Source organism: Oncorhynchus mykiss, chromosome 7 (genome assembly GCF_057628025.1).
Source record: "Oncorhynchus mykiss isolate SJ-2025 chromosome 7, ASM5762802v1, whole genome shotgun sequence".
Taxonomy (NCBI): Eukaryota; Metazoa; Chordata; class Actinopteri; order Salmoniformes; family Salmonidae; genus Oncorhynchus; species Oncorhynchus mykiss.
Window position 1 is genome coordinate 31,327,215 of NC_143028.1, and position 26,980 is coordinate 31,354,194.

Here is a 26,980-nt window from a genome sequence, read left to right on the forward strand (position 1 = left end):
CAAACGCACACACAAATGTAAGTAAGCAAACACACACACACACACACACACACACACACACACACACACACACACACACACACACACACACACACACACACACACACACACACACACACACACACACACGTACGCAAGCAATCACGCACACACACAAACATACGCAAGCATACACAAACACACAGGCCTCACATAGTGCTTTTTTAAATTAAAGTGCTGCTGTGCTGTGGATTATGAGAGATAGAGATCTTTTTGAAACCTTTTTGAGTGCAATATTTACTGTGCGAGAGGGAGAGAGAAGATAGAGAGGAGGGAGAGAGGGAGGGTGAGAGAGAGAAAAGGCCTCAGCCTCTCTGCCGGTCTGGAACTACTGCTGTGGGCTGCTCTCAGGATCTCAGTCTCAAATGGGTGTTCTGTTATGTAAGTGGGTCTGGTAAGGGCAGAGTTGTAAATGTGTGTATGTGTTGTTATGGTTGGTCGGTGGACAGTTTTAGTTGTCTGATGATGCCATGGATAAAAAGGATTTAGATACTGGTTGGTTGATCAGCACACTCTGTTTTTTTTCTCTCTCTCTAATTGCATGAGCTCCGTTAAACAAATGAAGGATTGCAAATCAATTGCAATGCCCTCTTTTTAGAATACAATTGCTTTGTAACATAATTACTACTTGCTGTTTATATTATGCGATGAAATGGTGTGGATCCGTAACGTTTGTTTGCCAGTTAGTACACAGCTTTGTTGTGTATTAAGGCCTTGTATAGGGGTGGCAGGTATCCTAGCGGTTAAAAGCATTGGGCCAATAACCGAACGATCGCTGGTTTGAATCCCAGAGCAGACTAGGTGAAAAATCTGTCGATATGCCTTTGAGCAACACACTTAACCCTAATTACTCATGTAAGTCGCTCTGGAGAAGAGCGTCTGCTAAATGACTAACATTTACATGTATAGAGATCTAAGTTTAATATTGGGGTCTGAGATTATGATATTAAATGGTGTGGATATGTGATGCTTGCCATATTTTGTCCATATTTACATTTAACCCAGTTCTGTTCTGTTTGTGTTTCAGAGCATGGAGCTGGCCTGGCAACAGTCATCGCCGTTACCCCGTGCCAGTGTCACCTGTGACCTCACCCTCGCCACCCTTCCCCTTGTCCCCAACACCCCCCACTGAGCCCCAGTCCATCCATCCACCATGCTGTCAGGCAGCTGGCGCCGTTCCCCAATAGCCTCACCCGCCAAGCCCTCAGCCTCCACCAGAGGGAGTATTACCAGTGTGAGCAGTGTGTCCAGCAGGGGGAGCCGTGCCAGTGTGAGCAGCAGTGTTAGCAGTGTGAGTGTGCCTACTGTGTGTGGCGTCCCCAGTGGCACGGTGGTGTTGGAGGCTCAGTATGACTACCAGTACCGCGGGGCAGATGGACGACAGGTCTGCATCCGAGAAGGGGAGCGGTTTATTCTGCTCAGGAAGACGAACACTGACTGGTGGCAGGTAAGGATGTTCTGTGTGGCTCGTTTGGTACGAGCGTGGTGCTAGGAATCCAGCTGGGATTGCATATTATAAAATGTATTGGGAAAATCCTTACTTCCACTTAAGTCAAATTTAAACTTAGTCATGTATGGATATCAATGGAAGCTACGTGAAAATTTGACTGAAATGAACGTTAGGATTTGCCCCTAAATCGTTCTAGATAAGAGCATCTGCTAAATGGCATATATACTGAACAAAAATATAAACACAACATGTAAAGTGTTGGTCCCATGTTTCATGAGCTGCAATAAAAGATCCCAGAAATGTTCCATACGCACAAGAAGCTTGTGCACAAATTTTGTGCACAAATTTGTTTGCATCTCTGTCAGTGAGCATTTCTCCTTTGCCAAGATAACCCATACACCTGACAGGTGTGGCATATCAAGAAGCAGATTAAACAGCATGATCTTTACACAGGTGCACCTTGTGCTGCAAACAATAAAAGGCCACTCTAAAATGTGCAGTTTTGTCACACAACACAATACCACAGATGCCTCTAGTTTTGAATGTGCTTGCAATTGCTGACTGAAGGAATGTCCACCAGAGCTGTTGCCAGAGAATATATGTTAATTTCTCTACCATAAGCCACCTCCAATGTAATTTTATAGAATTTGGCAATACACCAACCGGCCTCACAACTGCAGACCATGTATAACCACGCCAGCCCAGGACCTCCACATCCGTCTTCTTCACCTGTGGGATCGTCTGAGACCAGCCACCCGGATAGCTGATGAAACTGTGGGTTTGCACAACCAAAGAATTTCTGCACAAACTGTCAGAAACTATCTCAGGGAAGCTCATCTGCAAGCTCGTTGTCCTCACCGGGGTCTTGACCTGACTGCAGTTCGACGTCGTAACCAACTTCAATGGACTAATGCTCACCTTCGATGGCCACTGGCACGCTGGAGAAGTGTGCTCTTCATGGATGAATCCCGGTTTCAACTGAACTGGGCAGATGGCGTCATATGGGCAAGCGGTTTGCTGATGTCAACGTTGTAAACAGAGTGCCCCATGGTGGAGGTGGGGTTATGGTATGGGCAGGCATAAATCAAATCAAATCAAAGTTTATTTGTCACGTGCGCCGAATACAACAGGTGTAGTAGACCTTACAGTGAAATGCTTACTTACAGGCTCTAACCAATAGTGCAAAAAAGGTATTGGGTGAACAATAGGTAAGTAAAGAAATCAAAGAGAGAGGCTATATACAGTAGCTAGGCCATAAAAGTAGCGAGGCTACATACAGACACCGGTTAGTCAGGCTGATTGAGGTAGTATGTACATGTAGATATGGTTAGAGTGACTATGCATATATAATGAACAGAGTAGCAGTAGCGTGAAAGAGGGGTTGGGGGGATTACGGACAACGAACACAATTACATTTTATCGATGGCAATTTGAATGCACAGAGATATCGTGACGAGATCCTGAGGCCCATTGTTGTGCCATTCATCCGCCGCCATCACCTCATATTTCAGAATGATAATGCATGGCCCCATGTCACAAGGATCCGTACACAATTTTACGAAGCTGAAAATTTCTCAGTTCTTCCATGGCCTGCATACACACCAGACATGTCACCCATTGAGCACGTTTGGGATGCTCTGGATCTATGTGTACGACAGCGTGTTCCAGTTCCCGCCAATATCCAGTAACTTCACACAGTCATTGAAAAGGAGCGGGACAACACTCCACAGGCCACAATCAACAGCCTGATCAACACTATGCGAAGGAGATGTGTCACCCTGCTTGAGGAAAATGGCGGTCATACCAGATACTGACTGGTTTTCTGATCCACGCCACTACTATTTTAAAGGTGTCTGTGACTAATAGATGTCACCCGGATAGCTGATGAAAGGATTTGACTGATTTCCTTATATGAACTGTAACTCAGTAAAATCTTTGAAATTGTTGCGTTTTGCGTATATATTTTTGTTCAGTGTATATATTTTTATTACCAGGTTCGGAGGATTGGGGCAGCCAGTAAAGCCAAACCCCTGTATGTCCCGGCTACGTATGTGGTGGAGGTGCCCATCACTCCTCTGTCATCAGTACGACAACATGTCAACAACAATATGTCAAACCACGGCAACATGAGACTCCTGACCCGGTCATCTCTCTCTCCCTGCTCTAACTACCAGTACTCAGGTACGGGGGTGTGGGGTGAGTACGGGGAGGGGGTGGAATGGGGTGGGGTTGTGTGTTTTCTGTGTCATACGGTCAATTAATCTCCATGGGCCCTTAGCTAATACAAACATGTAATAAACACACACATCGATCTTATTTCGTTCACTCTTCTCCCTTCTCCTCTCCTCTCCTTCCACAACAGTGCCCAAAACCTTCTGTCGTTCCATGGAGGACATCAACTCTCACAGTGCCTTCAGAGGAGTCAACTGTCACAGCCCTACCCCAGGTCTGGGAGGAGGAGGGGGCCACTTCCCAACCATGCCCCTCGCTGCGCTCCCCTCCAACACTGCTACCTATTCCACCGGACAACTCATGGTCCCTGGGGGCCCCAAGACCCCCATGGGCCACTCGGCCCCCATCCCCCGAAGTAAGATTTTTCTTGATAATTAAAGTACATACAGTACAAGTCTGGCTTTGACTTCATGGTCTTAATGCTTCAATTGTTGTGGCCTTTTATGGGTGGTGCTATCGCCTTTTCTTTTTTGGACTACATAGAAGGCTGCTCCAGCCGGAGACAACAACACATACATTGCATTCGGAAAGTATTCATACCCCTTGACTTTTTCCACATTTTGTTATGTTACAGCTTTATTCTAAAATGGTTCAATTGTTTTCCCCCTCATCAATCTATACACAATAACCCATAATGACAAAGCAAAAACAGATTTTTCAGATTTCCACAACGTGATATGTCACGAGAATCGGATGGGAGCACAGGGCTTCCTTCAGGTGCCTGAATGCCGCTTCAGCCTCATCCGGACACTTCACTGTTTTTGGGAGGCGGGCCCTGGTCAGATCGGTAAGGGGGGAAGCTATACCGCTCAGTGTTTCCCTCAAAATCGAGGAGGGGGAGCATGGGCTCCTCCTCAGGTTATTCACCAGGTAAGGTTGGTTCCGGCGCCCCGTTGGACCCCAACTCCGGGTCGGTAGGCAAACGCTTACTTCCGGGCTGCGCAGACGCCGGTCCATCCCCGCTCTCGTCCGTCTGGCAGCTTCTTTGCGGCGTTACGATGGTGGCCTACCCGGTCGAATACCGCTTGGTGTCGACGTGGACACAGGAGATGGACATCACAGTCGGTCGGAAGGGCCAGCAGGCGGGCTTGTACGAGCGTTACCACACTCCCGTAATTCATCAGAGTGGGTGTGGGTGTCGTGACCATCGACTTTCACCAGCCCAGCTTGTCTCCGGGGTCCGCTGTTGGCATCGACTCCTCTTGACCTGGGCAATTCCATGTGAGGTGACCCCACGGTGGTGGGGTTGTCCTCCTGTCCCCTCCGACGGGTCTTCCCCTGGTGGCTTGTCCACGGTACACCACAATATTCGGACCCTTTACTTCGTACTTTGTTGAAGCACCTTTGGCAGCGATTACAGCCTTGAGTCTTGTTGGGTATGATGCTGCAAGCTTGGCATACCTATAATTGGGACGTTTCTCCTATTATTTTCTGCAGATCCTCTCAAGCTCTGTCAGGTTGGATGGGGAGTGTCACTGCACAGCTATTTTCAGGTCTCTCTAGAGATCGGGTTCAAGTCCGGGCTCTGGCTGGGCTACTCAAGAAAATTCAGAGACTTCTCCCGAAGCCAACCCTGCGTTGTCTTGGCTTTGTGCTTGGGCTCGCTGTCCTGTTGGAAGGTGAATCTTGGATCTCTACTTTGCTCCGTTCATCTTTCCCTCGATCCTGACTAAACACCCAGTCACTGCAGCTAACAAACATCCCCACAGCATGATGCTTGGCATTCAGGCCAAAAAGTTCCATCTTAATTTCATCAGACTAGAGAAATGTGTTTCTCATGGTCTGAGAGTCTTTAGGTGCCTTTTGGCAAACTCCAAGTGGGCTGTCTTAGGTATTTTACTGAGGAGTGGCTTTCATTTGGCCACTCTACCATAAAGGCCTGAATGGTGGAGTGCTGCAGAGATCGTTGTCCTTCTGGAATCTGTGCCTCGAAAGCAATCCTGTCTTGGAGCTCTACGGACAATTCCTTCGACCTCATGGCTTATTTTTTGCTCTGACATGCTCTGTCAACTGTGAGACAGGTGTGTGCCTTTCCAATCACGTCCAATAAATTGAATTTACCGCAGATGGACTCCAATCAAGTTTTAGAAACATCTCAAGGATTATCAATGGAAACAGGATCCACCTGAGCTAAATTTCGAGTCTCATAGAAAAGCGTCTTAAAACCTATGTAAATAAGGTATTTCTGTTTTTTATTTTTAATACATTTTCAAAAATGTCTAAAAACCTGTTTTTGCTTTCATTATGGGGTATTGTATGTAGATTGATAAAGAAAGAAGTTAATTGAATACATTTTAGAATAAGGCTGTAACGTAACAAAATGATAGAGCCAAGGGGCTTGAATTCTTTCCGAATGCACCATGCATGACATTAAAATGATTAAGGATAATACATAGAGCCTGATTACCCTTTTCCCACTTTGGTCCTTTAGGTAAGAGCTCCAGCAACTTGCCGAACCCTTATGAGGAGATCGAGGTGAGGGAAATGGGGCTCGAGATGGGGCTCAGTGGATGGAGCACGCCCATCGGTGGTGCTGCCAAGTCCCTCAGCCAGTGGGAAATGGCAGAGGCCGCCCGCAGACACAGCCATCTGCAGGTAAGACTGGGCCAAGTGGGCCAAGATACAGACACACACACAGACACATACAGAGAGAGGAAACACGCAGACAAGAGGCATAGGTTTGAGCTATGCTACTTCAGATAGCCTTGGCCAACACACCAAGACACACAGACAGGTACTGTATGCTACTCCAGAAAGACACACGGACTGAGAGACTAGAGCTATGCTACTTCAGATACATATGTACATCATTTGGGAAGTGAAGTTATAACTAGTCTCATACCATACACCTATGTGCTGTTGCCAACTCTTCTATCATTGTCATTCCGTGTATGGCTTAATGATGAGGCTATATAATAACAGCTATCCCTAATCTAGTCTCTCGTGATAGACTAATTATACCATTGCATCGAGTAGCTGGCTATCGCACAAGTGAGATTAGGTTCTGGGTGCCGACCGAGATAATCCTTCAACAGGTACTGATGATGGTTGTGGTAAAACAAACATGTTGATTTGTGATAACAAATAAACCATTTAGCTTTTTGTTAGAGCCAACATCCATTCATATTAAAACAAGAATCAGCCACTGCCAAGTTAGAGTCCAGGCGGGATGGTTTTTGGATGGCGTTCAAAAAGCCACTCCGTGAGTGAACATGAATGTTGTGATTTTATGAGAGTTGACATCTAGCCCTGTATTTTTCTTGTCTCTGGATGGGCCATCTCTCTTTCTTTCCTCTCTTACTTATTATCCTCCGATTCATCTCTGCGCCTCCTTCCTCCCTCTCTCTTCTCTCCCCCTCTCTCTCTCTCCCAATGGCTTTTCTTCTCTCTCTCTCTCTCTCTCTCTCTCTCTCTCTCTCTCTCTCTCTCTCTCTCTCTCTTTCTCTCTCTCTCCCAAGGGCTTTTCTTCACTATCTCTCTCTCTCTCTCGTCTCTAAGCTCAGTAAGCAGGATTAGAGCAACATCCATGTCACATGCTCCTATTTTCCCTCAAAACACACACACACACATGGGAATGTTAATGTTGTCTTAATATAAGCCACAATAAAAGTCCTGCCATCTCCCAGAATGGCCCAGAAGAGGCTGAAAGCTTTTTGCAATAGCTGTCTACTAGCTCTGTGGCTCCACAATAATGTAAATCTGCCATGGTTCAAATGAGCCCTCCTGCCCCTAAGTGAACACCTGCTACTGGCCATGCATGCCATACTTTACATGCACGAACACACACACACACACACACCCTTACAGAGGTACAAATGTACAAATGACCTTGACTAACCTGTACATTGACTCGGTACCGGTACCCCCTGTATATACAGTTGAAGTTGGAAGTTTACATACACTTAGGTTGGAGTCATCAAAACTAGTTTTTCAACAACTCCACAAATTTCTTGTTAACAAACTATAGTTTTGGCAAGTCGGTTAGGACATCTACTTTGTGCATGACACAAGTAATTTTCCAGACAGTTGTTTACAGACAGATTATTTCACTTATAATTCAGTGTATCACAATTCCAGTGGGTCAGAAGTTTCCATACACTAAGTTGACTGTGCCTTTAAACAGCTTGGAAAATTCCAGAAAATGATGTCATGGCTTTAGAAGCTTCTGATAGGCTAATTGACATCATTTTAGTCATTTGGAGGTGCACCTGTGGATGTATTTCAAGGGCTACATTCAAACTCAGTGCCTCTTTGCTTGACATCATGGGAAAATCAAAAGAAATCAGCCAAGAAATCAGCCAAGACCTGGTCCATCCTTGGGAGCAATTTCCAAACGCCTGAAGGTACCACATTCATCTGTACAAACAATAGCACACAAGTATAAACACCATCTGACCACTCAGCCATCATACTACTCAAGAAGGAGACGCGTTCTGTCTCCTAGAGATGAACATACTTTGGTGCAAAAAGTGCAAATCAATCTCAGAACAACAGCAAAGGACCTTGTGAAGATGCTGGAGGAAACGGATACAAGAGTATCTATATCCACAGTAAAACGAGTCCTATATCGACATAACCTGAAAGGCCGCTCAGCAAGGAAGAAGCCACTGCTCCAAACCCACGATAAAAAGCCAGACTACGGTTTGTATTTTTGGAGAAATGTCCTCTGGTCTGATGAAACAGAAATAGAACAGTTTGGCCATAATGATCATCGTTATGTTTGGAGGAAAAAGGGAGAGGCTTGCAAGCCGAAGAACCCCATCCCAACCGTGAAGCACTGGGGTGGTAGCATCATGTTGTGGGGGAGCTTTGCTGCAGGAGGGACTGGTGCACTTCACAAAATAGATGGCATCATGAGGGAGGAAAATTATGTGAATGTATTGAAGCAACAGCTCAAGACATCAGTCAGAAAGTTAAAGCTTGGTCGCAAATGGGTCTTCCAAATGGCCCCAATGACCCCATACATACTTCCAAAGTTGTGGCAAAATGGCTTAAGGACAACAAAGTAAAGGTATTGGAGTGGCCATCACAAAGCCCTGACCTCAATCCCATAGAAACGTTGTGGTCAAGGAGGCCTACAAACCTGACTCAGTTACACCAGCTCTGTCAGGAGGAATGGGCCAAAATTCACCCAATTTATTGTGGGAAGCTTGTGGAAGGCTACCCAAAACATTTGACCCAAGTTAAACAATTTAAAGGCAATGCTACCAAATACTAATTGAGTGTATGTAAACGTCTGACCCACTGGGAATGTGATGAAAGAAATAAACGCTGAAATAAATAATTCTCTCTACTATTATTATGACATTTCACAGTCTTAAAATAAAGTGGTGCTCCTAACTGACCTAAGACACAGAATTTATACTAGGATGAAATGTCAGGAATTGTGAAAAACTGAGTTTAAATGTATTTGGCTAAGGTGTATGTAAACTTCCAACTTCAACTCTAGCCTCGTTTTTGTTATTTTATTGTTTTACTTATTTGTTTTTACTTTAGTTTATTTGGTAAATATTTTCTTAACTCTTTCTTGAACTACATTGTTGGTTAAGCAATTCACGGCAATACAACACCTGTTGTATTCAGCGCATGTGGCAAATAATGTTTGATTTGATAAACAGGTCAGGCCTATTGTGAGGGATTAAGTCGGAGTAGGGTTGCAAAAGCTACCATTAATTTACTAAAGTTACCTATAGTAATTTGTGGCATTCTATGGTAACTTTGGTCATTTATACTTGAATAATAAAAAATAAAAAGTTGTTTTACTTTTTATATCTGTGTCCATTTTTCCATGGGTTTCTAGTGGATAGATCATTTGGTTAAAGAAAAAATATCCCTATTATCAGGTTTGAAGGTAAGACCCAGATGCAGACTGTGTCGGAGTAACAATGTTTATTACAGCACCAGGGCTGTGGGGGCCAGGACAGCAAGGCTCATGGTCAGGCAGACGGGCTCGGAGTCAGGACAGGCAAGGGTCAAAACCTGGAGGGTGAGAAAAAGAGAGACTGGAGAAAAGCAGGAGCCGAGACAAAACTCGCTGGTTGACTTGACCAAAAAGACTAACTGGCAACAGGGGTTAATGGGGAAGATGGACGACACCTTGAGGGGGGTGGAGACAATCACAAAGACAGTTGAAACAGGTGAAACAGATCAGGGTGTGACAGTACCCCCCCTAAGGGCGCCACCTGGCATCCTACCTGGGCACATACCTGGTTGACTGGGGTGTCAGCGTGGAAAATCCGTGATGAGGCCTGGATCCAGGATGTCCCTGGCGGGGACCCAGCACCTCTCCTCCGGGTTATACCTCTCCTCTGGGCCTTAACCCTCCCAGTCAACCAGATACTGGAACCCCCTGCCCCGAGGTCGAACATTCCGGAGACGCCTCACCGTTGGCTGTCGATGGGACGGGGGAGAGGGGTGGGCCTGGAAACAGGAGACAAAGGGCTGTGAGACATGGGTTTAACTCTGGACACATGAAAGGTGGGATGTATACCAAGGGTACGGGGCAACAGAAGACAGCAGAGGGGCTAATAATTTTGCAGATGGGAAATATACGGATAAACCGGGGGTAGAGTTTGCGGGATTCCACCCAGAGGGGCAGATCCCGGGTGGATAGCCATACCTTCTGCCCGAGACGATACCAGGGAGCCGGGTCCGATGGCGGTCTGCTTGTCATCGATGCCTGGAGGCGGTCTTGAGGAGGGCCGACGTCAGAGTCCATGGTGTGCCAGTCTGGAAGAGTGGGTCCACTCCAGGACCGTGGAGCGTACCGCGTCAGGCACAAACATCCGGTTCTCTGGACCCCCCCGGGGTGCAGCTGGGAACGCTGTGCCTCCCAGACCTGTTTCCCTATACCCCATCTGAGTGCCATCGCCAGGCATGAGGTGGGAAGGATGGTTTCGGGCTCCGAGGTAATACAACTAGCAATAGCCCAGCTTTACCTAGTTGCAGAGGCTCGGGAAGCGGTGACTCAGCCGTTTTTGCGACTCTCGGGAAAGGTCTGGAAGCCTCGGGTTCTCTCGGCAACGGGATTGTCGGGGACTTCCGGGATAACTCTGAGGCAAGGTGGGATCCCTGGACATGTGAGGAAGTCAAATTTCCTCTCCCTCCTTCGTTCCTGTAGTTGCCCATCGATTTGGATGGTCAAAGCGATGAGGGAATCGAGATCCATAGGTAACTCCCAAGCAGAAATCTCGTCCTTGACCTCCTCCGAGACGCCGTGCAGGAACATATCGAACAGTGCTTCCTTGTTCCAAGCACTCTCCACTGCCAATGTACGGAAATCCATCGCATAGTCGGCCACACTGCAGGAGTCCTGCCAAAGCTGGATTGGCTTCCGGGCAGCTTCTCTCCCAAAGAACGGGGCGTAAAAACCTTCTTCACCTCTCCCACGAACACCTCCAGACTAACGCATATGGTCGGCTGTTGTTCCCATACAGCAGTAGCCCAGGCGAGAGCCCTCCCGTATATCAGTGTCATGAGAGCTATTTTTGGAGCTCGAAAAAGAGGGCACACTGAGCTAGAAATGCCCGACAGGTGCTAAACTCTCAATTGAAGCGTTCCGGGTTGGGTTAACGGGGCTCCCGAGAAGGCGGAGTGGGCGATGAGACGGAGCTGCTATCAGCTGGGTTACTGAGGGGCTGTGGGGTTAGCACCGTGGTAGATTGCCTCCCAGACAACCCACGGAACTGCTCCAGCAAACTGCCCAATGCCCGGTCATGTCATTCAGCCAACGTTTGGTCCCCCTCCATAATGCCACGAAGCAGTTCCTTGTGCCTCCCGATGGTGGCTCCTTGGGAGGATATGGCATCGCGCAGCTGGCCCGGGTCTGCTGGGTCAGTCATGGCCAATTCGTGCTTTCAGGTTTGATTTTGAAGGTAAGACCCAGATGCAGACTGTGTCGGAGTAACAATGTTCATTACAGCAACAGGGGATGCAAACGACAGGTCAAGGCAGGCAGGGGTCGATAACCAGAGTAGTGGGGGAAAGGTACAGGATGGCAGGCAGGCTCAGGGTCAGGGGCAGGCATCAAAACATTTACAACAAAGACATATTGACATAGTCAAATAAATAAAAGTGTGTAAAGGATATTTCATGCTAAAACCCATCATTGTATGCAAGTTGATGGTTTATATTTAGGAAAATGTTTTATAGCTTTGTCATTTCTTTTCTCGATTAAAAAAAAGCTTATTTGATTATTTTAAATATTTTACATGTGATAAGGGATAAGACACCTGTGATAATCTGAAGCACACCAAAAGGCCACTAGAAAAACCTGAAAGTTACCAGTATACTGGTAAACTTAGAAAGATTCCAGTAATATACCCATCCTCTGCAATCCTAGGTTGGAGTCAGATTTAGGTGTTTCCTGTCAATTGAAGGTAAAACAGCAGTGACACACGTCATTGCCATGAAACCACAGTCATTTCCTTTACCCCCAGTGCACGACAGATTAAGAAACAGGAAACACACGCACACACACAAAAGGATTGTTGCGCAAACATGCATTTAAACATGCACAGTGAACAATAACATTGTACTTGGAAAAAATCAGGTTGCTGCTCATTTTGTACAAGCTGGACATCCTATTAGCTCTGAGATACAGTGCCTTGCGAAAGTATTCGGCCCCCTTGAACTTTGCGACCTTTTGCCACATTTCAGGCTTCAAACATAAAGATATAAAACTGTATTTTTTTGTGAAGAATCAACAACAAGTGGGACACAATCATGGAGTGGAACGACATTTATTGGATATTTCAAACTTTTTTAATAAATCAAAAACTGAAAAATTGGGCGTGCAAAATTATTCAGCCCCTTTACTTTCAGTGCAGCAAACTCTCTCCAGAAGTTCAGTGAGGATCTCTGAATGATCCAATGTTGACCTAAATGACTAATGATGATAAATACAATCCACCTGTGTGTAATCAAGTCTCCGTATAAATGCACCTGCACTGTGATAGTCTCAGAGGTCCGTTAAAAGCGCAGAGAGCATCATGAAGAACAAGGAACACACCAGGCAGGTCCGAGATACTGTTGTGAAGAAGTTTAAAGCCGGATTTGGATACAAAAAGATTTCCCAAGCTTTAAACATCCCAAGGAGCACTCTGCAAGCGATAGTATTGAAATGGAAGGAGTATCAGACCACTGCAAATCTACCAAGACCTGGCCGTCCCTCTAAACTTTCAGCTCATAAAAGGAGAAGACTGATCAGAGATGCAGCCAAGAGGCCCATGATCACTCTGGATGAACTGCAGAGATCTACAGCTGAGGTGGGAGACTCTGTCCATAGGACAACAAATCTGCACAAATATGCACAAATCTGGCCTTTATGGAAGAGGGGCAAGAAGAAAGCCATTTCTTAAAGATATCCATAAAAAGTGTTGTTTAAAGTTTGCCACAAGCCACCTGGGAGACACACCAAACATGTGGAAGAAGGTGCTCTGGTCAGATGAAACCAAAATTGAACTTTTTGGCAACAATGCAAAACGTTATGTTTGGCGTAAAAGCAACACAGCTGAACACACCATCCCCACTGTCAAACATGGTGGTGGCATCATCATGGTTTGGGCCTGCTTTTGTTCAGCAGGGACAGGGAAGATGGTTAAAATTGATGGGAAGATGGATGGAGCCAAATACAGGACCATTCTGGAAGAAAACCTGATGGAGTCTGCAAAAGACCTGAGACTGGGACGGAGATTTGTCTTCCAACAAGACAATGATCCAAAACATAAAGCAAAATCTACAATGGAATGGTTCAAAAATAAACATATCCAGGTGTTAGAATGGCCAAGTCAAAGTCCAGACCTGAATCCAATCGAGAATCTGTGGAAAGAACTGAAAACTGCTGTTCACAAATGCTCTCCATCCAACCTCACTGAGCTCGAGCTGTTTTGCAAGGAGGAATGGGAAAACATTTCAGTCTCTCGATGTGCAAAACTGATAGAGACATACCCCAAGCGACTTACAGCTGTAATCGCAGCAAAAGGTGGCGCTACAAAGTATTAACTTAAGGGGGCTGAATAATTTTGCACGCCCAATTTTTCAGTTTTTGATTTGTTAAAAAGGTTTGAAATATCCAATAAATGTCGTTCCACTTCATGATTGTGTCCCAGTTGTTGTTGATTCTTCACAAAAAAATACAGTTTTATATCTTTATGTTTGAAGCCTGAAATGTGGCAAAAGGTCGCAAAGTTCAAGGGGGCCGAATACTTTCGCAAGGCACTGTACATTGGAATAGAAATGGTCAAGATGTCACGCAGGGGAGGTGACATTGAGAGGAAACTTCTTCGAATGGGAATCTTTCTGGATCCACAGGCTCAACACACTGTCTCTTCTTGGCCTTAATGAGGAGTTTTACTTTAAACCGTTTTTATAGTTTCAATAAGTAAAAAAAAATGTTTATCCTAATTGATGCATGATCATATATTTTGATACGCATAATGTTAACGTTGTGAAACTATGTTATAAATTAAAATATGTTACCTCCTGTTTCAGGAAGTGATGTCACTGAGTACTGCCCCTATATATACGACCTTCCACCCCCACCTGGGATATGGATGCCTGATGAAGACCTAAGGGTCGAAACGTTCTTAATAAATATCACCTGGGAGCATGAGCAGCAGTGTGCGATGTTTTCCTTTCTGTTTTCCAATGTTTTGTAATTGAACATGAATCCAGCCTCTCTCTTGATATTTTTAGTATTGATAGAGATGCAGTATTACGTGCTATTACAAAACTAGTTTATTTATTAAAAACTAGTTTGTCCTCAGTGCTCAGAATGTTAGACCTCAGTGCATTCCCCTGGAGTACACTGACACAGCAGTCTTATGTGTCCGTGTGTGTGTGAGTGTCCGTGCGCATGCGTGTCTTTCACAGTATAATCCAGGGGTTTCCAAAATGTTTTGGCCCGTGACCCTGTTTTGATATTTAAAAAAAAATGTAACCCCACCATGTAAAAAAAAGGTGATTTAATCAATGGCCAATGTTTATTTTTTAATTGGGTTGTCACAACTTCCGCCGAAGTCGGTCCCTCTCCTTGTTCGGGCGGCGTTCTGCGGTCGACGTCACTGGCTTTCTAGCCACTGCCGATCCACTTTCATTTTCCATTTGTTCTGTCTTTGTCTTTACACACCTGGCTTCACTCACCCAATTACTTGTTTATTATTTAACCCTCTGTTCCCCATGTTGTGTTTGTGAGTGATTGTTTATTGTACATCGGTCCGCTTTTGTGGACTCGCCATGTGGCTTAGTATTTTTTTACATTTTGAGTAAAGTACGTTGTTTACTCATATCTGCTGTCCTGCGCCTGACTCTCTACACCAGCTACACACAGGACCTTTACAGAATCCCTCACCATAAATGGAGTCAGCAGGAGCAAGCCCTCCCTGTGAACGTAGAGGAGCACGTCCAGCAGCACGCGACCATATTGCAACGTCTGGGCATCGCCATGGATCGCGTGCTGCAAATGATGGATCGTTGGGAGAGAGGAGGAGGTCGTCCAGCGCCTACAATCAGCCCCACTACAGCAGGCCCCACTGTCCACCCCTTCTTCACCCGGTCCCAGCGGGATTCGGTTCGCGCTCCCAAGGGAGTATGATGGGACGGGTGCCGGATGCCACGGGTTCCTAATCCAGCTGGAGCTCTACCTGGCGATCGTCCACCGCTCCTGCCTCTCAGGCAAAGCCCTGCAGTGGGCCAACGCCTTATGGAGTGAAGGACCGTTACGCAGGTGAACGTCTGTTCCACTTGAGGCAGGGGACAAGGAGCGCGCAGGATTTCGCATTGGACTTCCGGACCCTGGCCGCCAGCGCGGGATGGAACGACAGGGCCCTGATCGATCACTACCAGTGCAGTCTGCGCGAGGACGTCCGTCGGGAGTTGGCCTGTCGAGACACCACCCTCAGGTTGAACCAGCTGGTGGACCTGTTTATCCGGCTGGACAACCTGCTAGCTACATGCGGATGTCCGGGACGGGGCCTGTCAGTTCCATCCCCCAGCACCTCCGCTCCGACGCCCATGGAGCTGGGAGGTGCTGCGCTTAGGGCGACCGGAGGAGGGGTCATTCCCTGCACCATCTGTGGCCGCAGAGGGTACACCGCTGGTCGGTGCTGGGGAGGTTCCTCAGGGAGTCGAGTCAGCAGGCAGGGCACTATCATGTCACCCCAGGTGAGTCAGCGCCAGGCTCACCCAGAGCCCCCTGTTGCCCACATGTATGTGTTTATCAAATTTCCGGAGTTTTCCCCGCATTCCCAGCATAAGGCGCTCGTAGATTCAGGCGCAGCTGGGACTTTTATTTACCGTTCATTTACACATAGTTTAGGGATTCCCCTTGTTCCTGTGGATATGCACTTCCCTGTGCACCCCCTAGATAGTCGACCATTCGGGTCAGGGCTGATTAGGGAGGCCACGGCTCCACTAAGCATGGTTACGCAGGAGGGTCACAAGGAGAGAATCAGTCTCTTCCTTATTGATTCTCCTGCGTTTCCTGTGGTGCTTGGCCTACCCTGGTTGGCCTGTCATGATCCCACTATTTCGTGGCAACAGAGGGTTCTCAAGTGGTGGTCACGAGAGTGCTCAGGGAGGAGTGTAGGGGTTTGGTGGAAAGTCCAGACCAGGTCTCCACCGTGCGCATCCCCTCGGAATATGCAGATTTATCTCTCGCCTTCTGTAAGAAGAAGGCGACTCAATTACCACCCCATCGGTGGGGGAATTGTGCTTTAAATCTCCTAGTAGACGCAGCACTTCCAAGGAGGAGATGGCGGCTATGGAAACATATGTCTCTGAATCCCTTGGGCAGGGATACATTCAGCCCTCCACTTCACCTGCTTCCTCTAGGTTTTTTTTGTGAAGAAGAAGGATGGAGGTCTGCGCCCGTGTATTGACTATAGAGGTATCAATCAGATTACTGTGAGGTTCAGCTACCCGCTGCCTCTCATCGCCAGTACAATCGAGTCAATGCACAGCTTCTTCTCAAAATTGGATCTCAGGAGCGCTTACAACCTGGTGCGTATCTGGGAGGGGGGCAAGTGGAAGACGGCATTTAGTACCACATCAGGGCACTGTGAGTACCTCATCATGCCGTACGGGGTGATGAATGCTCCATCAGTCTTCCTGGCATTTGTTGACGAGATTTTCCGGGACCTGCACGGGCAGGGTGTAGTGGTGTATATCGACGACATTCTGATATATTCCGCTACATGTGCCGAGCATGTGTCCTTGGTGCGCAGGGTGCTTGGTCGACTGTTGGAGCATGACCTGTACTCCAAGGCTGAGAAATGTCTGTTCTTCCAACAGTCCGTCTCCTTCCTAGGGTACCGCATTTCCACGTCAGGGGTGGATATGGAGAGTGACCGCATTTCAGCCGTGCGTAATTGGCCGACTCCCACCACGGTAAAGGAAGTGCAGCAGTTTCTAGGGTTTGCCAACTACTACCGGAGGTTTATCCGGGGTTTTGGTAAGGTGGCAGCTCCCATTACTTCACTGCTGACTGATGCGGTTGCAGTGGTCGGCTGAGGCGGACGGAGCTTTTGGTCACCTGAAGGCTCTGTTTACCTCGGCTCCCGTGCTGGCTCATCCGGATTCCATGGCTTTATTAACTCAATGATATATATATATATTATTTACATTGTTTCCAAACTGACATGTGACATGAAGTAATGCCAAAATAACATGCAAAACAGGAAACCCCCCCTAAAAAATGTGACAAGCATTCCCACCTAAAACATGTGGGGCTCAAAACATGAATGACGGGTAGCCACTGGTGCCTGGTCTTGTCCATTCTGTTCTAATGAGTCCTGTACGGCTTGTGGGCATTGTAGAGGGAAACAGACAGATAAGACTCTCAGGAACAAGTGCATTATCTTTAAGTGATGTGGTCACAATATTTTGTAGCTTAAACGGTTCAAAAGATAGAGCCACATCTGTAGGAAGAAAACTGAAACTGCTCTGTTTATTATAAATGCGTCTAGAGGCTTCTGACATAACCCCATTTTCAAATCCCCCTAGTTTAGGAAACACTGGTATAATCTATAGGTTGCAAATGCCACTCAGCCATCATTAGTAGAAAGACTATAGTTATGTAACATGGGGGGGTAAAGCTGCATTGTATTTTTATTTTATTTTACCAGGCAAGGCAGTTAAGAACATATTCTTATTTTCAATGATGGCCTAGGAACAGTGGGTTAACCGTCTTGTTCAGGTGTTGAACAACATAATTTTTACCTTTACCAGCTCAGGGAATCGATCTTGCAACCTTTCGGCGCCCTGCCACCCCAGGTAGCCTCATCATCACTATAGCTTCATCATCACTATAGCCTCATCATCACTATAGCTTCATCACTATAGCATCATCACTATAGCATCATCACTATAGCTTTCATGGAAAGATGATTTTCCATATGATGTTCTTTACTTTTCAATCTATTTCAGTGCAATATATGGCTTCCTATATCCTACATTACATTATGTACCCATTCACTGGAGTTAGTAGATATTGGTGACCTTAAGGTTTTCTATAAGCCACGTTTTCATGTTGATGTGGACGGGTTCTCCTCTCTACTCTGCCCTACATCAGGTAAAGAGGAGGAGCCAAGCAGAACCCCCCAGTCCTGCCCCCGGTCAGCGACCACTACAGGTGAATTTTGTTTGTTTATTTCACCATTTGATTCTGATGGAGGCAAAAAACGTAATGTTTTTTAACCTAAAATAGGCTTACTAATATGTTTTTAGGTTTGAGTGAGAGTTCCTTTCAAACCATTTTTAAAAAAAAATCACATAGCCAACACAACGTGCATACATTATATCATAGAGGATGACACAAAAAAGTAATACACTTACTCCATTGTGGCTCTGCAGGTGCTGGACCTATGGGAGCAGTACTCGGACCCCAGCACAGGGCGATGTTTCTATGCAAACACCGTTACCAAGGAGAGGTCTTGGAAACCCCCCCGCAGAGCCCGCGAACGGACTCCCAGCTGGGTAACAGACATAATAGAAAGTAGGGTCTTATGTTAATGAGAACTGCCCACTTATTGTTAAACAGTATTATTTTTTTGACAATAGAGTCTATCTATCAAAACTGATGTTAGTATTGCTAGCAATTAAAAATGGTGGGACAGATGTACATTGAAACTAACACCTATACTCTCTTCCCTGCTATAGGCTAGTCCGATGCAGCCACAGACATTTCCACAGGACACCAACAACCTGTCATTACCCATCCCAGGCACAGGAAATGGCAACATGCACAGGGTAGGCCCACCTACAGGCTCTGTTTCCTGTCACACGGTATCTGTCCTAATGTCTATACAAATGGTTGCAATTTCAACCGCATGTATGGCATGCACAGGGTAATGGTCTTCATTTGATTTCTTGTGGCCTATAGCAGTATGCCTGAAGACACCCAGAGGCTTCAGAGGATAAGTGGTGTACTGTATCCCTGAGGGTGTGTTATCTTGTCACATAGCTATGTTATCATCACACAATCAGAGCATCACAGTATCAATACACAGAGATGTACTTTTGACTGGCTTAACACCACTCTACCCTATTTCCTGCTAGAGTATTCTAGCTACACACACAAGATTTCGTTATCACAGAATCATTACACAGATAAGTATCTCCATATACAGATGTACAGCTGGCTAAGTTAGTGTCACTCAACCCTACTACAGTATCATTACCTAGACATACACGGAGTATACAGAACATTAAGAGCACCTGCTCTTCCCATGACATTGGCTGACCAGGTGAATCAAATCAAATTGTATTTGTCACATTTGTCACTTTTCACCTTACAGTGAAATGCTTACTACAAGCCCTTAACAAACAATGCCGTTTTAAGACAAAATAAGTGTTGAGTAAAAAATAGATAAGTCAAAAATAAAAAATAAAAGTAACAAATAATTAAAGAGCATCAGTATAATAACAATATCGAGACTATGCACAAGGGGTACCAGAGTCAATGTGCTGGGGCACAGGTTAGTCGAGGTAGTTGAAAGATATGATGTCACTTGTTATTCTATTTCTATGAAAATCACTCTACCATACTTCCTGGTCGCCAGTGTAGGCCGTCTCGTCCCAGACAGCATTGCTCAGAAGCAGAGTAACAGAATAGGGGTGCTGATCTAGGATCAGTTTTTCATTTTTAGATCATAATGAAAAACATCCTAGATCAGCACTCCTACTCTGACCATTTTTGAATGTAGGGCCATCTAGGGCTCAGAGCCAGAATAACACCTCATGTTCCAGATTAGTGTTAGAGAGACTAAATAAAAAAAAATAAAAAGGGATTATTAACTAGTCTACTGTACATCCTCCTAGTTTCAACATGTACTTCTTTATTTACTTAATAATATAATGCAGACAGTGAGAGTCTCGCAGGCCTTAAACACTCAAGCAGAGCTGTATGGATAGACATGGCACCAAGACTCCACAAGTTGTCTTGGTAACACTTTGGCCCCATCCAGAAACAAGTTCTGACCCAAAAGGCACTTATTATACAGATGTCCGATCTTCATTTGATGAGTCTTTTTTTTTTTGCACATGATCCTGCACATCAGGGAATTCAAATGAGCCTTGTGATTTGTGATTTATACTTTCATCGAACACCCGCAGTTCTCTTTCTCTGCATGCGGGGGCAGTCAAGTCATTTGGACCAGTAGGGCCATACTTGTCCATATTCTTTAGGCTACTCGTTTTACTCTATCCATCGTCACATAATGAAAGGTGTGAAACCCCATAATAGCCTACAGTTTGTGTTTCCCTGGCTGAGCTGATGAGGGCCATCAGAGGACATCTTAATGTTTCTAGCGATCCTAAGGTTAGTTCAATTGAGGCCTGGGGTGGTCTAGCAATTAGAACAGCTGCCTTCAGCATGCACATATAGGCCTATCATGTCAGTGTGGGTTTGATTCCGGCCCATGCCCTTCTGGCAAAAATAACTAAATCCCCCCGATTGACTTGATTTAGTTGTACATTTTTTTTAAATGGGCAGTCCCAGATAGGTGCAGTGAAATGTGTTGTTTTACAGGTCAGCCATCAAAGTACGGCAGCCCTGGAGCAAATTAGGTTTAAGTGCCTTGCTCAAGGGCACATAGACAGATTGTTCACCTTGTCGGATTGGGTATTCAAACCAGAGACCTTTCGGTTGCTGGCGCCAACTCTAACCGCAAGGCTTCCTGGCGACTTTCATCCCGATCTAGATAAAAAATTACCATTACAGACACTTTTATTTTAAAGACAGTTGTATTTAATGGATAACATAAATAGCAAAAAAATAAAATTGTAACAGTATGCCACACCAACAATAGTTCCCATTCATACAAAGTGTCGGATAAATTGCCACAGTGGATTTGCTGTGGTAAATGAGGAATGCTTGTCAAATAGATAAATTGCTCTTAGTTTGTTCAAAAAGGACTAAGTTGTTCCGATGATAATACCAACCAGAGGGCGAACATACACTGTATAAACAAAAGTATGTGGACACCAGGCACATAATGAAAGGTGTGAAAAACAATAATAGGCGATTGTTTGTGTTACCTGGCTATTGTTGCTTTCTAGGTCTGTGCATGTTCTTTTAATCAATTTAGCCTACCTTGTTTTACTTATGTTATGTTGGACGTGTGCTAACAATCTAATTGTTATTTGTCCAATGATTTATTATTTCTTTAAAGTATTTTTTAAGGATTTAGGGCAGTCCTTTCGTAATTGTTTCGCTTTTATTGAAGAGATAGAAAAGTGTTGGAAAAACAGGCAAGATAGGGAAGGGTTAGTCAAAGGGCAGTGGGCCTGATTCAAACCTTTGCCTACTCCACTAGCTGTAACCGCTGGAACACACAGGCACTGAGGCCACCATTAATTAATTCTTCCTATTGCTTGCATTGAATACATAATAAAACAACTGATACATTTTTTTTTATAGATTTGAATATCCAAACAAATATTTAGAATCACCACTAGGGAGCAGCTGGAAACGGTGTATACAATGCACACCTTACCTACATTCTACTTTATGTAAGGGCGCATTGGCCATCTAGCAATTCAGGCAAATGCCAAATGGGCTGGACCATTTTTTAGTTGGGTGGGCTGACCGAAATTGACACACACAATTAATATATATATATATATATATATATATATACATACAGTGCCTTGCGAAAGTATTCGGCCACCTTGAACTTTGCGACCTTTTGCCACATTTCAGGCTTCAAACATAAAGATATAAAACTGTATTTTTTTGTGAAGAATCAACAACAAGTGGGACACAATCATGAAGTGGAACGACATTTATTGGATATTTCAAACTTTTTTAACAAATCAAAAATTGAAAAATTGGGCGTGCAAAATTATTCAGCCCCCTTTAATACTTTGTAGCGCCACCTTTTGCTGCGATTACAGCTGTAAGTCGCTTGGGGTATGTCTCTATCAGTTTTGCACATCGAGAGACTGACATTTTTTCCCATTCCTCCTTGCAAAACAGCTCGAGCTCAGTGAGGTTGGATGGAGAGCATTTGTGCACGGCAGTTTTCAGTTCTTTCCACAGATTCTGGATTGGATTCAGGTCTGGACTTTGACCTGGCCATTCCAACACCTGGATATGTTTATTTTTGAACCATTCCATTGTAGATTTTGCTTTATGTTTTGGATCATTGTCTTGTTGGAAGACAAATCTCCGTCCCAGTCTCAGGTCTTTTGCAGACTCCATCAGGTTTTCTTCCAGAATGGTCCTGTATTTGGCTCCATCCATCTTCCCATCAATTTTAAGCATCTTCCCTGTCCCTGCTGAAGAAAAGCAGGCCCAAACCATGATGCTGCCACCACCATGTTTGACAGTGGGGATGGTGTGTTCAGCAGTGTTGCTTTTACGCCAAACATAACGTTTTGCATTGTTGCCAAAAAGTTCAATTTTGGTTTCATCTGACCAGAGCGGAAGTGGAAGAAGCCACATGTTTGGTGTGTCTCCCAGGTGGCTTGTGGCAAACTTTAAACAAAACTTTTTATGGATATCTTTAAGAAATGACTTTCTTCTCGCCACTCTTCCATAAAGGCCAGATTTGTGCAATATACGACTGATTGTTGTCCCATGGACAGAGTCTCCCACCTCAGCTGTAGATCTCTGCAGTTCATCCAGAGTGATCATGGGCCTCTTGGCTGCATCTCTGATCAGTCTTCTCCTTGTATGAGCTGAAAGTTTAGAGGGACGGCCAGGTCTTGGTAGATTTGCAGTGGTCTGATACTCCTTCCATTTCAATATTATCGCTTGCACAGTGCTCCTTGGGATGTTTAAAGCTTGGGAAATCTTTTTGTATCCAAATCCGGCTTTAAACTTCTTCACAACAGTATCTCGGACCTGCCTGGTGTGTTCCTTGTTCTTCATGATGCTCTCTGCACTTTTGACGGACCTCTGAGACTATCACAGTGCAGGTGCATTTATACGGAGACTTGATTACACACAGGTGGATTGTATTTATCATCATTAGTCATTTAGGTCAACATTGGATCATTCAGAGATCCTCACTGAACTTCTGGAGAGAGTTTGCTGCACTGAAAGTAAAGGGGCTGAATAATTTTGCACGCCCAATTTTTCAGTTTTTGATTTGTTAAAAAAGTTTGAAATATCCAATAAATGTCGTTCCACTTCATGATTGTGCACCACTTGTTGTTGATTCTTCACAAAAAAATACAGTTTTACATCTTTATGTTTGAAGCCTGAAATGTGGCAAAAGGTCGCAAAGTTCAAGGGGGCCGAACACTTTCGCAAGGCACTATATATATATATATATATATTTAAAGAAATATGAAAAAGTTGACATGGCCATCGGCCCATGTTATTCTAATCTATATTGAGCTGATCAGTGCAGAAAACCCTTCTAGGTCAGTGGGCAAAGGACGGCACGGTTTTCTGATAGGATGAGCTGAGGTCACGCAAACTTGCATTCAAAGTCAAACGGGACATCAGCAAAGAGACCTGCTCCGACTGTCATCTCTTAGACAGCCATGAACATGGATTGTAAAAAATGAAAAGGATGCCTATAAAACATAGAATTAGCACATTCTACATTGGCACCTTACTCAAAATGTAATATTTTTGAGGCTGCTAAAACCATGATTTGGTCAACAGTAAAGTGCATTATCTTTATGATTCCTGTAATGAAAGGTTCTGCCCCTTTGCCTCTTCCGCTGTGATGAGCAAGCCACTCTCCTCTACCCCCAAGCACTCCCAGAAAAATGCATTCTGAGCATAACATTTCGAAATGTAATTTTGGGAAAAACACAGAATTGGAAGCTTCGTCCCCTTCTCACTGTCAAAAAGAGGAGGGTCTCAGCTTTCAGCTTTTTTTTTTTAGGTACAATTTTTATTTCTCATCTCTCAATATTCAACTTAATACCAGGTGTTTTACAACCAATATATGATATGGCTTTGAGATATGGAAATGCACACCAGCCATTGCAAGGGCATAGGCCTATAGGTCTCATCGGTAGTAGCCTACGACTGCAATTTCTTTAGGACATTACATTTAATGTTGGATGAATACATGGCTACTAGCAGAGGGTAGCCTATAATATTTAGAGATAGTAATTCAGTTAATGTGTTGAGTTTCAACTTCCTCAGGTGTTGACCACAAAATAATTAGCCTATGATATTAAGATGTATGTCATTCATATCTATTGAACAAAACAAACAAAAATATAATTCTGGAGTCCTATTTGAACCGTAAAATATAGCAACAATAGTCAATAATTGTCAATCCAAAATTCATGACAATCACTAGATTAGGTTGCACATCAAAATATCTTGAGTGATGGATTCCTGCTTGGACGTGTTAGATGAAACCAGGTATTTCTTGAAGACCTCGGTAGCCTATTTATTACATTTCTTAATAAAGCGTCATGAATGACTTCATCAAATTATTACTCATGGGTTGATGCCACCAACTGTAAAAGTTAATGGCACCAGTGAAAAATGTTTAGGTGTTGATTCAGAGGAACATATGACAGACACTAATTTGCGATATTGCCTAAGTTGTTAGTTTGTATTTTATAACGTATAAGGCTTAAGCAAGCAGGCAGGCAGGCAGGCAGGCAGGCAGGCAGGCACAGGCAGGCAGGCAGGCAGGCAGGCAGGCAGGCAGGCAGGCAGACAGACAGACAGACAGACAGACAGACAGACAGACAGACAGACAGACAGACAGACAGACAGACAGACAGACAGACAGACAGACAGACAGAGAGAACAAGAAGAAGCACAGAGTGACAGCAGAGAAGATGCTGAGATAGATAGACAGCACAACAGGGACGAGCAGAGGCACAGATATAGTGGTGAGTTGTATCTTCAGTGGGGTTTTTACATATCGTATTTGTTTTAAACATGAGCTGGTTAACAAAGAGGAGAACCACCATGTCTCACCAGTCATTGGTACAGAAATGGTTTAGAAACGCTTTACTCTATTGTCAATGTTATGTATCAGCACTACTACCTGTGTCTAAGTTGGGTGGGTGTGTATAGCTGGTTGCCTGCCAGGGGGGTGTGAGTTGGCGGTGTGCACAGTGACATGGGCTGGTGTGGATAAAATTCCAGGGCAGAATTCATGTCCCAGTCCGCGCCTGAGGCTACGTGCAGGCTACAGCGTCTTGTGTGAATTCTTATGTGGATTATAATACATTGACGTATTTGTAGGGGGGTAGATGTATTTTTCGTTTGGAAAAATCAGGTCAATTGTTTTATTGTATGTTGAAGGAGAACAAATAGGTTTACTCAGTGCTTGTGTGTCCAGCGGTTACAGTCACTGACTCCGGCACACATATGCCAGCGTCGGCATGGGTTCAAGTCCTGCCATTTGACTCATGGATGATCTTCTTTTTTTGACGCATTAATGCTGCATGCTTAAAGGGTTAAAACAGAAACAACTCAAAAAGGAACAGTTTACCCATTCATTCAGAGTAGTTAAGGTTAGGACTATGGTTTGGGCAAGGCTTAAAGTTCAAATAAAAAATGACATGCTTATGTACCATCAGTATTCATAGTATTCTTTAGTGCTTGCTAGAGCATTGTGAGCTGCCGCAGGGCAGTGGTCTAAGCGGCGCACCTTGGCTCTGAGCCTCATGAGTTCTCGCCCAGTACTGGGCGATATGACCAGCCTGGGTCTGCGTTAGGCCCACAAGTTAATTTCATTTATATTTCAATGTTTTCAAGAAGTAAAATTAATAGTTATAACGACACAGGGCGAGACCCAGATGCAGACACCAGAGGCAGATGGTTTGAGTCTCTGATATTTATTGAAAAACAAGGGGCTGGCAAGAGGCAGGTCAAGGACAGGCAGAAGTTCAAAAACCAGGTCAGGGTCCAGAAGGTACAGGGCGGCAGGCAGGCTCGAGGTCGGGGCAGGCTGAATGGTCAGACAGGCGGGTACAGTGTCAGGGCAGGCAAAGGGTCAGAACCGGAAGGACTAGGAAAGACAGAGACTAGGAAAAACAGGAGCATGGAAAAACACTCTGATTGACTTGACATGACAAGACTGGCTAGCAACAGACAGACAGATGACACCGGTATAAATACACAGGGAATAACGGGAACAAATGGGAGACACCTGGTGGGGGGTGTGGACAAGCACAAGACAGGTGAAACAGATCAGGTTGTAACAATAGTCTTGTAATTTTTACATCAAAGAAAAGTGTCTCAGCCCAACGAAATCGTCTTTGGATAGGCTCAAATGCATAAACATCCTGTCAGCTTTATGAAATGAAATATTAAAGCCGCACAATACAGGCTTTCAATCCATACCAAAGACCAAAACTATATTGACAAATTATACATAGCTGTAAAACGTGGACGAGCATCCACAATGGAGGAAAAATGTATCGTTCTACAGTAGGCCTACATCTGTCAATCAACTGATGGCACAAACCAGCTCATCAACTCAGCCAGGGAAACACAAACAGTAGGCTATTATCGGTTTTCACATCTTTCATTATGTGACAATGGATCAATCAATAACATGTATTTATAAAGTCCTTTTTACATCAGCCGATGTCACAAAGTGCTATACAGAAACCCAGCCTAAAACCCCAAACAGCAAGCAATGCAGATGTAGAAGCATGGTGGCTAGGAAAAACTCCCTAGATACAGTGGGATAGGCTAAATGGTAGCCTACAGAATGTATTGCAATATAATAAAATAACAAGGGGCCTATTGCAACCATCGATGGCACTAGATTATCGCAATACACGCAAAATGTACCTGCACAGCTAATCTTAATAACAACC

General features: G+C 44.7%; 1 protein-coding gene across 4 annotated transcripts in view; it reads left to right on the plus strand.

Moving 5' to 3' along the window:
* Positions 1-26,980, plus strand: part of LOC110527692 (Rho GTPase activating protein 9) — a 59,547-nt gene that overhangs the window by 10,803 nt on the left and 21,764 nt on the right. For 2 of the 4 annotated variants that reach the window (XM_036983183.2, XM_036983186.2), the window contains exons 2-8: positions 1,067-1,486; positions 3,484-3,685; positions 3,852-4,076; positions 6,153-6,316; positions 18,291-18,350; positions 18,572-18,694; positions 18,878-18,967. In XM_036983183.2, the coding sequence (XP_036839078.1) occupies positions 1,193-1,486; positions 3,484-3,685; positions 3,852-4,076; positions 6,153-6,316; positions 18,291-18,350; positions 18,572-18,694; positions 18,878-18,967 (1,158 nt within the window). In that variant the 5' untranslated portion in view covers positions 1,067-1,192. The remainder of the gene's footprint in view (positions 1-1,066; positions 1,487-3,483; positions 3,686-3,851; positions 4,077-6,152; positions 6,317-18,290; positions 18,351-18,571; positions 18,695-18,877; positions 18,968-26,980) is intronic. The other 2 variants (XM_036983184.2, XM_090240669.1) reach the window with 1 other exon arrangement.